This window comes from Arvicanthis niloticus, chromosome 1 (genome assembly GCF_011762505.2).
Source record: "Arvicanthis niloticus isolate mArvNil1 chromosome 1, mArvNil1.pat.X, whole genome shotgun sequence".
NCBI lineage: Eukaryota > Metazoa > Chordata > Mammalia > Rodentia > Muridae > Arvicanthis > Arvicanthis niloticus.
In genome coordinates this window covers 119,374,457-119,391,580 of record NC_047658.1, presented here as the reverse complement: position 1 = coordinate 119,391,580, position 17,124 = coordinate 119,374,457, and the positions used below count along the sequence as shown (strand labels likewise).

Sequence of the window (17,124 nt, the reverse complement as noted above, 5' to 3'; positions counted from 1 at the left end):
GTCAATAGGACAAAATGGCAACCAACATATTGGGAAAAGATCTTTACCAATCCTACATCCGATAGAGGGCTAATATCCAATATATACAAAGAACTCAAGAAATTAGACTCCAGACAACCAAATAACCTTATTAAAAATGGGGTATAGAGCTATAAACAAAGAATTCTCAACTGAGGAAACTCAAATGGCCCAGAAGCACCTAAAGAAATGTTCAGCATCCTTAGTCATCAGGGAAATGCAAATCAAAACAACCCTGAGATTCCACCTCACACGAGTCAGAATGGCCAAGATCAAAACCTCAGGTGATAGCAGATGCTGGCAAGGATGTGGAGAAAGAGGAACACTCCTCCATTGTTGGTGGGATTGCAAGATGGTGCAACCACTCTGGAAATCAATCTGGGGGTTTCTCAGAAAATTGGACATAGCATTACCTGAGGACCCAGCTATACCACTCTTGGGCATATACACAGAAGATGCTCCAACATATAACAAGGACACATGCTCCACTATGTTTATAGCAGCCTTATTTATAATAGCCAGAAGCTGGAAAGAACCCAGATGTCCTTCAACAGAGGAATGGATACAAAAAAAAATATGGTACATTTACACAATGGAATATTACTCAGCTATTAAAAACAAAGAATTTGAGAAATTCTTAGGTAAATGGATGGAACTAGAAAATATCATCCTGAGTGAGGTAACACAGTCACAAAAGAACACACATGGTATTCACTCACTGATAATTGGATATTAGCCCAGAAGCTCACAATACCCAAGATTCAACTCACAGACCACATGAAGCTCATGAAGATGGAAGAGCAAGTATGGGTGCTTTGGTCCTTCTTAGAAGGAGTAACAAAATACTCAAGGGAGCAAATATGGAGACAAAGTGTGGGACAGAAACTGAAGGAGGGGCCATCTGGAGACTATTCCACCTGAGTATCCATCCCATGTGCAGTCACCAAAGGTAGACGATGATGTGGGTGTCAGGAAGTGCATGCTGACAACAGCCTGATATAGCTGTCTCCTTAGAGGTCTGCCAGAGTCTGACATATTCAGAGGCAGATGCTCACAGCTAACCATTGAACTGATCAAGGGGTTCCCAATGGAGAAGTTAGAGAGAAGGAGCTGAAGGTGCTAAAAGGGTTTGCAGCCCCATGAGGAGAGCAACAATACCAAACAACCAGAGCTCCCAAGGTCTAAACCACCAGCCTGGGAGCACATAGGGAGGGACCCATGGCCCTAGCTGTATATGTAGGAGAGGATAGCCATGTTGGGCATAGGTGGGAGAGGAGATTCTTGGTCCTATAAAGGCTGGATGCCGAGTGTAGGGGAATTCAAGGGTGGGGAGGTGGGAGGTGGGTGGGGGCACATCCTCATAGAAGCAGAAGGAGGGAGGATGGGATAGGGGGTTGCTGGGTGGTGGGGAAATGGGGTAAGGGGATAACCTCTGAAATGTAAATAAAATATTTAATAAAAATAAATAAATAAATAAGAATAACATGTCATTTTCAGTCAAATCATGTTACACAATCCACACATTAGTGAGTTAGAGAGATAAGCTCCTCTCACATAGTGAAAAAAATGTTCTACAAGTCACATGGTATAAAGTCCTCTGGTATGGAAATGAGAAAGGCTAGCTGGGTGTAATAATTAAGTTGTTTGCAGCTACCCTCTGAACCATCACCTTCAATAAGCTCTTCAAAAGCTACTAGCTTTATCCTTAGCAATATCATTAATGCAAATATAACACTGCCTTCATTTTACTCTTCTTTCATAAGACAGCATGGCAGCTCTGCTCCTACTTGTTCAAGGGGCATGTCAAGAAAGAGACTGTGTTATCTTCATACTTAATACAGTTGACCATAAATGGGACACCCACTGGCTTAATTAGAATTGGCTGTCTATTTGGTGTATGGTAGTCATGGCATACTCTTAAAAGAGAGAAAAAAAATCAGTCAAGAACCAAGGACCCCAGTGGACTTATGAGAGCAGGCAAAGCCTAGAAAACTAAGGACAATGAAAGTGGAATAACTGTATTAAAAATATCTACTGTGGGCTGACAGGTGGTTAAGTAACTAAGAAACACTTGCTGCTCTTAGGTAAGACCTAAATTTAGTTCTCAGCACCCACAGCCAGGAATTCTGACATTCTATTCTCATCTCTGAAGTCACACACACACACACACACACACACACACACACACACACACTCTTACACTTACACTTTTTGTTTTCTTAATTTTCAAATATCTACTCTATCTCAGTAAAGGCCACAGTGAAGGAATAATCTCAAAGGTAGCTCTTGGTGTTTTCCAGAAAACAATTAAACACATAATAGAAATTAGTGTCACTTGATTTATGTTTTAAAAAATAAAACTATTTTCAAGTAATTATGTGGTAGTTAAATGAGAACTTCCATTTTAAATGTCTTCCTCAAAAATAATTAGTATTAATTTTTCCCTGTATCTCTTTACAGAAAAGGAGCCCATTCATCCTCTATTATTTTAATCCCATATCTAAGTCAAAATGTCAGCGAATAAAAGATCAAGGATTTTTTTCTTAAAAGAAGAGACAAATGCAATGGCGGTAAGCACTAAGTATTATGATTTGATTAATAAATAGTGTTACTTTTTACTAATAAAATATGTAGAAGCATTGACAGATGGTATTTACAATAAGCTCCTTGGGGGTCAAAATGTAGATAAGTGTATTTTGAAGTGAAGACAATTAGACCAGAGCTAATTGGTCACACAGAACATGTATTTACATACCATTCCCAGATTCTTCAACATTATCCCTGTCTACCTTGCTCTTAGGAAACATACTCTGAGGTTAGAGATGTTGAAGATATTTGTTTTCTGCCTTTGCTGGTAACTCTGGTTTGAAATGGTTTGAAGCAATGTTTGTAAATAATAAAAGAAGAAAGAAGATGGTGATCTCAAATACAAAGCCAGAATAGGCTGTTTAAACTCTGAGGTCTCATGTTGTCAACATGGTCCCCTACACTTACCTCTGGGTGAATCATATAGCACACCAATGCTGTCTCTCTCAGCTCTCTTCAAATTTAGAATGCTATACTTATACATAAGAGCAATCCATAGTTATTTATCCTTGAACAATATCTGGGTCCAAGCCAACAGCATTAAAACCAATATCCAACCTCTCTACTCAGCCAGATCTCCCACATACTACTCCAGAATCCAGCCCTGTGCCTCTACCTGACACTCCCTATCCATATACCCTTCCCAACCCACCAGATGTAACTTGAGTGCCACATCCAGCACCTTGGCTGAGTCCCTGCCCAGGTGGCAGCCAATCTCTACTGCTCTGCCAGAACTTACCCCACCTAATCCCCAATCCACAGGTCCCTCCCACACCACATCCGAACTTTCCACATATAGATCCACACCTACACTCAAGGCTTAGACCAGAAGGCACGTCCTGTATAGCAGCCCATTCTCCTAAATGCTCCTGACTCCATTCCCCCCCCCCAAGCCATTTTCAACTTCAAGATCCAACTCACCCACCTATCCTCTCTTCTGTCCCAACCTGCTCTGCCAGAATCAGACTTAGAACTAACAAAAGAAGCTCTCGTGCCCAGCTCTCATCACAAACATACAAATAGGAAATATCAATCCATAGCTTCTCTCCAAAATCTATCAGACCTGTAGACATGTGTGCCACCATGAAAAAAAAAAAAAATCAAACTTTCAAATTATAGTCATAAATGCAGGGAAAGTATCCAAGTCAATGTCATAGACCAGAGGAGGAGGGAAAGGAGGAGGGACATGATGTAATTATAATCTCAAAAATAAAAGAAATGGAGGGGGAAAAGAGTGTCAAAATTTTGAAAGGAGTGGATTCTGAAACAATGAAGTACTTTGGCAGTGTTTATTGTGACTTCTTGAAGAGCAACCCACAAGGCTGATAGAAAAGGAGCATGTGCTCTCACAGGTGGAAACTGCTATAAATCCAGGCTACTGTGCACACTGCATCATCCCTATACTGGTAGATCCAGCTATTCCAACAGAATTTGAAATGTTATTGGCTGATGGGGGTGGATTTTTTTTTTCCCTTAAAGTCTCTGGCAGACACCTACTAATTTATTGCAGCATTTTATGGGGAAAAAAATCTTGCCATTCTCTGAATATAACTGCTGTCCTTTTGAGGAACGCTTGGCCTTCTACTGCACCTAAATACAAACTCAACACTTAAGCATGGTCTACCAACTTCCCACACAACCTGAGTTGTTCATGGTAAGGTATGTCTCACCTGTCCCACCAAGCCACACTTCTTTCCACAGTAACAGAAAAAGTAATTAAGACACTAGGGAAGCATTATTTGAAATAAATATCTAAAAATAAGCAAAAGAAAACTGAAGATATTTGCATCCTATGTCAGTACTAAACAAAGGCCATTCTCACTCAGTACAAAAAGATTTTAGCAATCAAGTGAACAGGATATGCACTCAGGCTGTGCACCCCTGCCTTAGTTTCCTTCCTTCCTTTTTTCCTTTCTTTCTTTGTTTCTTTCTCTTTTTCTTTCTTTCTTTTTTTCTATACTATTGCTGTAGGGGAAAACACCATAATAAGGAATTTGGGGAGGAAAGAGTTTGTTTAGCTTGTAGGCTACAGTTCATCAACAGTAGAAGACAAGGAAGGGAATCTTCAGGCAGGAACTGAAGCAGAGGCCATGGAGGAATGCTGCTGGCTAGCTTGTTCTTCACAGCTTATGCAAACCTACTTTCTTACATACCCCAGGACCAACTTCTCAGAGATGGTCCTGCCACATCAATCACAAAGGAAGAAAATGCCCCACAAACTGCCACACATGCCAATGTGTTGGAAGCATTTTCTCAGCCAAGGGCACCTCTTCTCAGATGACTTCAGCTTCTATCAAGTTGACAAAAAACTAACTTTCGAAATAACCAATCCACCTCTTCCTGCATCTTTGTCATGGTCAATAGATCTTTAACTAGGCTCTGGGCTTCACAAATAGTATTTTTTTTTCTTTTAAATGAGGCTTAGACTTGTTCATTCTCCAGCGGCAAAGATCAACACTGGCTATGGCAACAAGGGTAAACTGAAGTTCAAGTCCCAGATAAGAGGGGAAGCGGGAAAGAAGGAGAGGTCAAAAGTTCTTAGTTGGTTTTATTAGTGAAGAACAAGAGATAAGTCTTCTGACTATAGTCTACCCTTTTTTTAAAAATCCATAGAAAGGATAGCAAGGCTCAGAAAGACACTTCAAGGTCCCCATGGCCAGCAGCTCTCCTTTGAGCCATGGCATCCTTCCAAGAAAGACAGATCAATAGACCTCTTTTATTCAATTAACTAGAAGCACCTGTAAAATCAAAATAATTGTCCCTCAAGAACATTATTAAATAAAAACATTCTTGTACAAGCAAAGAAGACCCAAACCACTCTGCCACATCTGTCTCTACAATGGTTCCTCCCTGACGTGTAACTCTTTCAATACTCAGAGATAGTGAACTCTCACCATCCTGAAGCAAAAGGTTTGGCAGAACAGTGGAATAGGGTGGAATGGTGTCTGGGGTCTCCATGATTATATCAATATCCTGAAGAGACTAGAACTAGCATCTTGTTTCCTGTTGATTATGCTTTTTAGGGAGCTTGATGAATACACTAATGTACAGAGCAAACTGAATATGCTCAAGACTTCCCAGACACCCAGACTGAAGCCGTCTTTAATAGAGTCACCTTGAATAATAACACTGGCTCTCTCTTCTCACAGGCTGCACAAATAATGCTTGGCCTTATTCACAGTGCACTGGGGACTCTCTGGCTCTCTTTGTTCAATCTAGAAGAAAAGAAATACAGTATCGGTCTTAACCTTATGATAACTAGCATCTGTTACCTGTTTTTGTCTGGAGCATTCGTGAGTGAACTGTGGTCATTACTGATTCCTATGTATTTGATTCTAATTGATCAAGTAGAGTATTCTGTGGTCACCAGCTTACTAGGCTCAATCACTGACTTACAGTGCTCATTTGCGCATATTTGTATGTTTTGCCTGTTTTAATAAGGACCTCAAGAGGCTGGGATGTGTGCGTAGAAAAGATTTCAAAGGAGTATTATTAAGAAGAATCTTAAAGAGCATGCTGTGTATATAACAGCTATAAAGACTTTCTTTTCAGGGTGAAACTCAAAAGTAAGAGTTTAGTGTGTAGGGAAATAGAAGCAATTTTTGGAGAAGTTACATATGGGAAAAGAAAAGAAGAACCTTGGGGTGGGGCAGGGGGACCAAGAGGAATGGGGAGAAATTAATTAGAGGTTCCTAAAGTAGATATTGTAATGCTTTCATGGGTACATTTAGCGAAGTGTCCACCAGGGGCATGCCCAATTAAAAGTAATTACACTTGAGGAAGCCGGAAGCCATGACTTCCCCCTAGCTAGTTTAGTTCACAGATGCACTCGATCCAAAAGAAATTTGTTAACTGGGTCATTTATGCAGAAGTCATGTGACCTGGGACACAACTGACTTCCCTTTGATAGCAAGTCTCGAGAAGCAGAAAGCTTAATATAAAGATGAATTTCTTCACAGAGAACAGGTTTCAACAAATACTCTTCCACTTTCTTGCTCTTCTCTACCAAGATGGAGCTTTAAAAGAGTAGAGGTCTAAGTGGAGCCCAGTCCCTGAGCTTTGTGGAAAGGCTTCTGAGTGAGACATAGTAGTCATTTCACTAAGTCTGTGGTCTGGCATTTACTTCTTTGATTGAGAAACATTTCTTCAGGGAATTTTCCTCCGAAGGCATTGCGAAACTGACACCGTTCTGGAAAGAGGTGTGTGTAGTAAAGAGCAACTACTTAAACTGGAATGATACGATGAGTTTCCGATTGCAAAGTGTCTAGAAAGTGCCTTAGGCCCAAGACATAAACAGGATGCTTATGGAAAAAAATTAACCACGAATCACATTCAATGGTGTGTCCATCCCTGTATCATGCATATCCCAGTGGTACCTTAAGCTTATTTTACCTCATCAACACAACGTTGCCACGAGGATCAAATGCAGTAGCTCTTCACTCCCTACTTTACAAATGAGAAAACTTTATAAATGTCTGTAGAGTTTAAGTAACTCTAATAGAATGCCCTGCAATAAAACAGCAGGGTTTTCTGTAAACCAAGGTAAGGTGCCTCTGCTTTCATAGCAGATTGTGTCCTCCTGGACTAAGAGATTCTTGATCTTCTTCTTCTTAGGATATTTAGGTCATCTTCTGGGAGTTCTGCGGGCAAATGGAAGATATACCATGAGAAGAAAAGTTAATGCAAAACAACAACAAATAACCACACTTTCAGCTAGTTCCCAGTAGGTCACAGACATCACAGTGATTGAGGAAACAGCTATAAATAAATAAAATAAAAATAAAGCCATTTGATTTTCAGATCAACTACATTCTGAAACTATTTTGTAGTGATCTTTTCTTCCCTGGGATATTTTGAGGGGAAAAAGGATCCCTGTGGATGGGAGCTGTCATACTAGCCATCTTGTTTTTTAATACTTCTAGTCATTAACTTGCTAACTTAACATCAAAGCATAGCCAAGGATCCACTATTTGTCCCTCATAAAATTACTGAGAAATTCCTGAGTCCCATAACCTACATGTTGATCGCATGAATGATCACTAACTTTTAAACATCTTTTCATCTCTCTAACAGAAAAAAGTAGAACCACTTTTTTTAGGGAATCCTTTAGAACCAAGGTAATTTTTTTTCATTTCCATGTCACTTTCTTCCTAAAACTCAGGGGTAATCTATACATCAGAATGACAATAGCATAGGAAGAGAATCTGTTGATGGGATGGATCAAACAGTATGGGTGTTTCAATACAACTTTCTTCCCACAGTTCATCTGCTCAGGATCCATCAGTATAAGCCGGGGTGGTTCTTCAATGTTACAGGTATGTGGGAAAGCTGGACATAACCCCAAAGACAAAAACATTTTATGACACAAAGAGGAAGATGATTCTGAGACTTTTGAGGAGGGAAAACTTCTTCCAAATGCTCAGATTAAAAAAAAAATCACTGAATTTTTTTTAAATACACACACACCTCAGTGTGTCTTTTTTGGGAGTGTGGGAAAAGGCATGCTCAATGGGCAAATAAGGAGACAGATGTGATCGTTTCCATGGGAGTCCCTGCATGGCATCTAAGCATCTAAAGGGGGTATTAATCACAAAACAAAACTCTTGAAACTGAGAAAGAAAGTTATGGAAGTTTGAAGGTGTTTAGCCAGTGCATTAGTTGGGTTTTTATTGCTGTGATGAAACACCATGACCAAAAACAGCATGGTGAGGAAATGGCTTATTTCATCTAATAATACTTAGGTCATACTCTAATGTTGAAAGAACTCAGGGCAAGAACCTAAAGGCAGGAACTGAATCAGAGACCTTGGAGGAATGCTGCTAAGTGGCTTGTTTCTTGTGATTTTTCTCAGCCCACTTAAACAACCCAGGACCAGCTCAGGGGTGGTACTACCTGTTTTTTAGTGAGCTGGTCCTACCCACATCAATCATTAATCAAGAGAATGTCTTACAGGTTTGCCTATAGAAAATCTGATGGAGGCATTTCATCCTTGAGGTTCTTTCCCCCAGATAACTCTAGCTGGTATTAAGTTGACAAAGAAAAGCTGGGAGTGGAGAGGACATGACATGACTGTTAAGAAAAAGGGTGAGAAAAAAATAACCCGTGGAAAGAGAGCTATCTTCTGCAAACCCAGGTCTATGGAATATCACCAGAATACAAAAAAAAAAAAAAAAAAAAAAAAAAAAAAAAAAAAAGGCAATCAGAACACCCCCAGTGAGGTATAGTGTCCGGCCCACTTTGAACTTCTCTGACCACTTCTGCCCAACCCTCAAGGTCACAAGGTCAGTCACAACTCTGGAAGCCTCCAGTGTTAGCTGTGTGACCCTGAGTAAAGTACTTTATGCTAACCTGAGCAAACATGGAGAACACAAGCAAGCTAAAAATTTTGTTCACACGCCTGTGATCCCAGCACTTGGGAGGCAGTGGTGGGCAGATCTCTGTAAATTCAAGGCCACCCTAATCTGCAGACTAAGTTCCAGAACAGGCAGAGCTTCACAGAGAAACCCTAAAACAAACTTTGCTCTCTATTTCAGCTAAAGATTTGTATTTTTTTTCCCCAAAGACCAGTGACATAGAAGCTACTTTGCTGAGAAGGAGCTTGCCAACTATGATTGTGGGGAACCAGAGTTTGGCTTCCTTGCCTTTTTAACTTTTACCATCACCTCAGCAGCCACTGTTAACATCATATTCCTTCCTAGTCCTTGTTCTCAGCTTATAACCCGAAAGTATCAGCAAGCATGTGTACACAAAGCTGAACATCTGGCGTTGCTCTTCCAGAGCAATTGCACAGTTGACCTCAAAACCTTGGCAGCCCTCTTGAGATTTTGCTAGTTCCTGACTCAGTGCCAGCTCATATTCAGTTTCTGTCTCTGTGTGAAGTCTGGTTTTGTTGTGCTGCAACCATGGTAGTCGATAGGAGTAAGTATGCCCCTTGGCTGGTTTTCAAAAATTTCACCAAGCATGTTGCTTCGTTTTCCTGAAGCGTGGTGGTGTGGAGAGTCCAGCTGTAATTTCCAAGCCACAGTCTGCAGCCTTTGGTAAACCTAAACATCTCTGCCAACCCCCTTCCCCTCCATACTACCTCAAGGAGCAAAGCCTACGTTTCTTTTCTATGCAAAGCCAACCTGGTCCCTTCCCTGGAAGCAGCTGACATCATTCCAGAGTTTTTATATTCAGATAAGCTTACTACTTTTTATAAATAATCTTAGTTGAAGGAATAAGGAAATATAGCAGATAGATATCTGTTAGGATTTAGAAATTGGTTTGGTTTGGTTTGGTTTGGTTTGGTTTGGTTTGGTTTGGTTTGGTTTGGTTTGGCTTTTTGAGACAGGGTTTCTCTGTTTAGCTATAGCTGTCCTTCAACTCTCTTTATAGACCAGGATGGCCTCGAACTCAGAGATCTGCCTGACTCTGCCTCCCCAGTGCTGGGGTTAAAGATGCACACTGGCACACCTGATAGGATTTAGATTCTTAATCCTTAGAAGAAGTAGTTCATTGGGCAAGCCATGGCCACCCATGGATTGAACAGAGAGGGATTTCCTCCTGGTTTTCATGGCAGAAGCTTAAAAAGGTTTCCTTCACTAAAACTTAAACTAATGAAGAGGGCACTAAGGAGATGCCTTGGTGGTTTGTTAAAGCCCTTTGCTAAACTAACATGAGAGCAAGTTCAGATATCCAAAACACTTATAAAGGTCACCTGCCATTACATCCCCAGAAGGTAGTGGATCCCCAAAACAAGCTAGATAGTAAGACTAACCAGATTAATGGATTCTGGGTTTGACTGGGAGACTTCTGCCTCAATGAAGATGTACCTCAGGCCTTCTCATACACACATTCATGCACATGTACATGTATGTACACACAAACACACACACACACTTGTTTATTTGAGCATGAAAATGGGAGAAGAAATAAACTAATGAAGAAAGTCTTTAAAATAGGAAAAGGACTTCCTGCTACACAACTTGAAATTCCTGTGTCCCTTTAAGTTCTTTGCTTTGGTTTGCTGTTGTTAAGTCACTCCCTCTTCCCATGACCACAAGTATATCCTCCTTGATAGCATGCAACCGTCTCTCACACATGTACATGCAACTCTTTCGGCTCCTCCTCAATGGGACACCTTCCTTCATAGCTCATATAGTGTCCTTCAGGCCACTTAAAAGAGTTTGGTGGCTTTTCAAAGGAAGCTGAGAACCACTAAATTTAAATACTGAGGTACCATAAATAAGTGTGACAATTCCTGAACTTGAAACCTGTTGCTTATCATGGTATTTATTAAATTTCATTACATAACAATCAGGATATAATTTTTCTCCCCTATTATCATTACCCTAAGCTTCTTTTTGTGTGTATGGAGGTGGTTTGTCTGCACGTATGTCTGTGGATTACATGTATACAGTGTCCTCAGAAAAGGACACCAGATCCCCTGCCACTGGACTTACAGACAGTTGTGTGGGTGCTGAGAATTGATCTTGGATCCTCTGGAAGAGCAGCTAATGCTTTTAACTGCTGAGCCAGCTCTCCAGTCCCTGTTGTAACCTTCTGATGCTTAGCACATTACAGACACTGTATCCTGATATCCTGAGGAGCACACATACTGTGAAATGTGTTATGAAATAAAAACTTTTCATGTTACTAACTTCTAGACAAATTTGGAGTGAAGTCTTGATAGCAACCATGCTTAATACACTTGCAAAAGGTCAGATCTTACAAGTTGTTTTTCAGACAAGAGAGGTAGAGAAACTTAGCCATTTTCCTACCTCTCTAAGACCTGAACTGAAATTCCCAGAACTAATGCAAGCCAGACACAGGACCACACCTGCAATCCCACTATGTCTAGGGTGAGATGAAAGACAGAGGATTCCCATGTGTACGCACACAGTAAATAGTGCTCTAAATCTGTTTATTCAATCCATGACTTCTTTTTAATTTTTTTAATCTATTGCAGCGTGTGTTAGCAGTTATAGCAAACACCTCAAGTATCTTCGTGGCTCTATTTGGTATAATGCTATTTGGATATGAATTTCCAATTTTTGAATCAATAGGAATTGAATACATTTGGTCAAATGTAAGTACCAATTTTAATAATAACTCAATAATAGTGTTAGGTAGAACTGAAAAAAATTATTATAAATGGCACACAATGAAATTGCTCTAAAATACATATAAATAGAACAACACTAGTTTGAAAATTGCCACGAGGGGCTGGTGAGATGGCTCAGCGGTTAAGAGCACTTACTACTCTTCCACAGGTCCTGAGTTCAATTCCCAGAAACCACATGGTGGTTTACAACCATCTATAAGGAGATCTGATGCCCTCTTCTGGTGTGTCTGAGGAGAGCAATGGTGTACTCATATACATAAAATAAACAAATAAATCTAAAAAAGAAAGAAAGAAAGAAAATTGCCACGAAATCCTAGAAGTCATATAATTGAACTTGCTGAAGTAGATATCAAAAATTGTTATTATGGTATGATAATAAAATCACATAGTATTTACACAAAGAAAAATTCACCAGCTTGTAGCAGAAAGAGTTGAGATAGAGGATATCTGATGTACCCATCCAGACCCCCAAAACACTTGGTTTTTGAGAATTTTATACATGGGTACAATATATTTACCTCCTTCTTCCCCACCTCTTACAGTTTCCTCCTCTCCACTCTCATGCCTTTATGACCTCTTCTCCTGAGTCATTATTGTTTATAAACTATTGAGTCCACTCAGTGTTGCCATGCGTACATGTGTTTAGGACTGACCACTTGACACTGGGTAACCTATCGGGGTATATCCCCGAGAAATCCTGATTCTCCCTCCCTCAGCATTGGTCACCTGTGGGGAGTTGGACTTGTGAAATTTCCTCCATCTGCACTGGCATGTCAGCTGGCATTGTCATTTTACTGGTCTTTTTAGGCAATTGTGTCGTTGAGATTTCATTGGTGCAGCTTCTCTGCCATTTCACAGAGACACTGTCTCACAGCAGGGCTCTGCTCCTCTGGTTCCTACAACATATTTATAGGATTAGGTCATATTAGTCAGTTTGAGGAAAATTAAACTTAAATAGTAGCAACTCAATGGGATATCTCTTTCAAAGAAAATTTAAGTAGCCACATATTCTTATTATGCAGAAAAGTAAGTTAGCAATAAATGCATAAGAATAAAATTATGAAAACCACCACTTAAAAGTAACATATTAACTACATAAAGAAAGAAAACTAGGAAATGAAAAGAAGGAAGCTTACACATTTCAAGTTGTAAAATATTTTCATTTTCAATGCAGTGTAGGCTGAGATAACAACAGCATCCCAGAGGGCAAGGAGGGCGGAGCCACTGTCCCAGAGTGCAAAGAAGTTCCCCAGAGACAAGACACTGAGGAGGATTACTTTTCAGGCCTTTAAATCTACCAAAATGTAGCTCCACTGGGTTGTGGGTGTGAATGGGCCCTGGGAGCTTTTCCTCCTTTCTTAATTTCCCACTTTGGGAGTGTATCCTGTCTGCTCCATCTTGGTCTAGGCAGCAAATTACATCTTTCTGGCTTCGTGAGTCCACAGGGACAGAGAAATTTTGTTCCCTACTAAACTACAATATGAGGGTTTCCTACAATGAATTTCAAGAAGGATTTAGAGCTTCTTGACTGTGGTATTTAGGAAGATTTTGGACTCGGAATGAATGCTGTAATATCTTAAAATCAGAGAATATGTTGAGATGAGTGAATATGTTTTGCACATGGAAAGGACATCAATTTGGAGGGGCTAGAAGAAAAACTATAAGTTAAATTATGTTTTTTAAATATGTACAAATGTAACTTTTTTATTAATGGAGTCATTACAGATATAATTAGTTATGTTAAACTAAGAGAAGAATATCCTTCTCACTCTGGAGAAGGGCAGACCATATTACTGGTACTCTTATAAGAAGGAAAGTTGGTGTCTGAGGAAGATGGCCATGTGAATACAAAGACACATGGGAATAGTGCTGCTGTAATTCAAGGGGCTTCCAAAATCTGAAGAGGGGAGCACCCTCCTTCAGAGAAAATAGAAGGAGCATAGTCCCACCAACACATTGATTTGTAACTATGATACAGTTAATTTCTGTTTCAGAAATCATTCATGTTATGGTATTTATCACCATGTCCTTGGGGAACAAGTAGAGGAGGCCAGTGAATTGTTGTCTGCTTCTCCAATGTTTTATTCCAATTGAGATTAGACACAAGAATGAAAACAACTGAGAAAAGACACACACACACAAATGTATACAGGGCTGTCAGCTTCGTGGTTGATTATCACCTTTGAAATCCTTGTTAATGAGTTTGGTAACACTGACTGTCAGTATTAGTGTGGTTGTAATGAAACTTCCCTAGTTCCCAAAGCAACTAGGGAAGAAAAGGGTTTATTTGGCTTTTCCACAGCACAGTTCATCATCAAGGAAGTCAGAACTGAAACTCAATCAAGGCAGGAACCTAGAAACAGAGGCTGATGTAGAGGCCATGAAGGAGTACTATTTATTGGCTTATTCCCCCATGGCTTTCTCAGACTGCTTTCTTATAGAACCCAGGACCACGTGCCCAAGGGTGGCTTACCCACAATGGGCTGGGCCCTGCCACATCAATCACTAGTTAAGAGAATGCCATACAGACTTACCTACAGCCTGATCTTATAGAAGTATTTTCGAAATTGAGGCTTCCTTCTCTCTTATAATTCTAGCTTGTGTCAAGTTGACATAAACTAGCCAGCACACTGATCTTTGTGGATTAAATCCATCTACCTATTTAAAATATACAATAAAATAAATACTTCCCTATTGGAAACCAGACAAGTATCATGTTTGAAAAAAAAAAAATGGATGTTCTAAACATCCAATTCATTCTGGGGGAATAAAAGAGGGAACCCAAAATAATCTGACTGTCTCTATCAGAATGACCTATTCCACTGGTAAGGTCTCAATCTTCCCATCAGCTAAGAAAGAATGACTTTACTTCATGCAGTAACACTTAAAGCAAGGTGTAATAAAAGGAAAAAACAGAACATACAATTTCAAATATACTTAGTAGAATAGCATAAAACACAATCATATGATCAGCCCCATTAAAAGGGACTGAGAATCAGATTGGCAGCTAGCCTACTTATCATCAGAGAGGCTTCACCCAACAGCTGATGGAAACAGATGGCAAAACCCCATGACCAAACATTAGTGAGAGTTTGGGGAACTCCCTTGAAAGAGGGGAAGAAAGGATTGTAGGAGCCAGAGGGGTCAAGGACAACTAACCTTGTGAGAACAAAATTTGAAAGCAGCATTGTAACAATAACAAAAATTCATGGTCAGCAAAGACTACCAACAATTTGTTAAATATAGTCATAATAAAATATTAAGTCCCTCCAGGGGCAGGGTGACCAAAAATGAAAAGGCATGCAAGGACGTGCCCAGACAAGTCCAAATAAGACCAAGTGAGTAGTGGGCCATCTGGTGTTTACTTTTCTCTCCCCCTTTTTGAGAAGTCCAAGATTTCATGGTCAAAAGTAACTAGTCATCCTGCCAGCTCACACGTAGCCACTTCTGCAAGTTGCTGATGTTTGAAATATCCAATCATATGTAACCGCGCCAAATTTTCCCGCTCTCCCCAACCCCTACCCATAAATATCCCAAGTTTCCTGGGTTCTGGGTCGGAACCTCTATCTCCTGCGTGAGATATGTTCCGGCCCGAGGGCCCTCGTCATTAAACCTCCTCTGCAATTGCATCAAGAAGGTCTCTCGTGTGTCCTGGGGCATGCAGGTCCAGACTTGGGTGAGGGTCCCCTTGCGGGGGTCTTTCAACCTGAGCCCATAGGTGCTCACAGAGACTGAACTAACAACCAGGGAGCCTGCACGCCCTCTCTACAAATATTGCAGTTGTGTAGCTTGGTTTTCTTGTGAGGCTCCTAACAGTAGGAGCAGAGGCTGTCTGACTCTATAGTCTGACTCTGGGACCTTTTCCCCCTACTGGGCTGCCTTGTCCAACCTTAATAAAAGAGGATGCACCTAGTCTTACTACAGCTTGATATGCTAAGGCTGGTTGATATCCATAGAGGCCAGCCCTTTTCTGAAGAGAAATGGAGGAGGAGTAAAAGGGATGAGGGAGTGGGGAAAGACTGAGGAGGAGAGGAGAGAGGAGAAATTGCAGTCTGGATGTAAAATAAATAAATTTTTTTAATGTTTTTAAAGGGGGAGCTGAGAAAAATGAGGCAAACTATGTACTGCTTTGTTTTCTCTCCTTTTCAGCCTCATCATATGTAAAGCAAAAGTAAAAGTTGGGAAGCTGTTAACAGAATTCAAGTGTTTAGCAAAAGATTCACTTCATAAACAAGGAAGCAACTAACTTGAAATAATCATAGTTGTTTGGAACTGTAAAGGATAAATGGTGCATTCTGACCCAGAAACAATTTTCTTACACAGTTTTCAAATGACTTGTTCTACATGCCAAATGTTTCCTTTCTCTTTCAGATGGCTGGCATGATGCTTCTGCAGATCTCCATCATATGTTCCATCTCAGAGTTGTTTATTGCAATCGTAGTGCTCCACTGGTTCGTAACATCACGTGAGATTAAAAAATACACAGAAGAAAGTGAGTAATGGAGACCAGGGAGATGGGTTAGAGGGCAAGGCACCTGCTACACAAACATGGTGACCTTAATTCCAGGACTAACACGCATGTGGAAAGAGATGGATGTGGTAGCAGGTGTCTGTGACCCTTCCTGGGGGACAGACATAGATAATCAGCCAATCTAATAGAAATATCAAGTGTCAACCTCAATGAGAAATACTGTAAAAATAAATAGATGAATAAAATGTAGGACAACACCCCAACATCAACCTCTGGCCACCAAAGGAGCCTGAAGAGAACAAAAACCCTCAGTAAAGGCTGGGAATTTTATTAGATCAAGGCAATTAAGAAAATCTATACCCTCCAGGCGGTGGTGGTGCACACCTTTAATCCCAGCACTTGGGAGGCAGAGGCAGGCGGATTTATGAGTTTGAGGCCAGCCTGGTTTACAGAGTGAGTTCCAGGACAGCCATGGCTACACAGAGAAACCCTGTCCCGAAAAACCAAAAAAAAAGAAAAGAAAAGAAAATCTATACCCAATCATTAGCCCACTTTGTCACATTACCTTAAATATGAAGCTTTGAACCAAAATATTCTGAGATATGTAAGTGAATAACAAAGCATGTTCTTCAGAAATGGAGAAAATAAATCAACTAAGTTTTTTCTAAGTCTAGACCCTAGACTTAGCCATGAAATGTTTTATTCAGCTAAAATAAAGTAGGTGTTAAAATAGATTGATTCTCAATTTGTTTGAAGAACCACCCTATTGATTTCCATAGTGGCTGTACAGGTTTGCAATCCCATCAGCAGTGGGGGAGTGTTTCCCTTGCTCCACATCCTCACCAGCATGAGCTATCACTTGAGGATGTAGCTTGTTTTTCTTGTAGGACTCCTAATGGTAGGAGCAGGGGCTGTCTGACTCTATAGCCTGACTCTGGGACCTTTT

At 40.4% G+C, this 17,124-nt stretch overlaps 1 protein-coding gene and 1 long non-coding RNA gene across 2 annotated transcripts in view; one reads left to right on the top strand and one right to left on the bottom strand.

The window, feature by feature from the left end:
* The window catches only part of LOC143435344 (uncharacterized), a 34,921-nt gene that overhangs the window by 13,548 nt on the left and 4,249 nt on the right, over positions 1 to 17,124 (top strand). The window contains exons 2-6 of the mRNA XM_076917399.1: positions 2,479 to 2,588; positions 5,754 to 5,897; positions 7,866 to 7,919; positions 11,552 to 11,671; positions 16,079 to 16,199. Of these exons, the coding sequence (XP_076773514.1) occupies positions 2,529 to 2,588; positions 5,754 to 5,897; positions 7,866 to 7,919; positions 11,552 to 11,671; positions 16,079 to 16,199 (499 nt within the window). The 5' untranslated portion in view covers positions 2,479 to 2,528. The remainder of the gene's footprint in view (positions 1 to 2,478; positions 2,589 to 5,753; positions 5,898 to 7,865; positions 7,920 to 11,551; positions 11,672 to 16,078; positions 16,200 to 17,124) is intronic.
* On the bottom strand, positions 3,865 to 16,148 carry LOC143435345 (uncharacterized). Its single transcript, XR_013105571.1, has 3 exons — positions 16,027 to 16,148; positions 12,434 to 12,603; positions 3,865 to 7,244 (listed from the first exon to the last, which is right to left on the bottom strand). It is a non-coding gene; the product is annotated as an uncharacterized LOC143435345 (long non-coding RNA).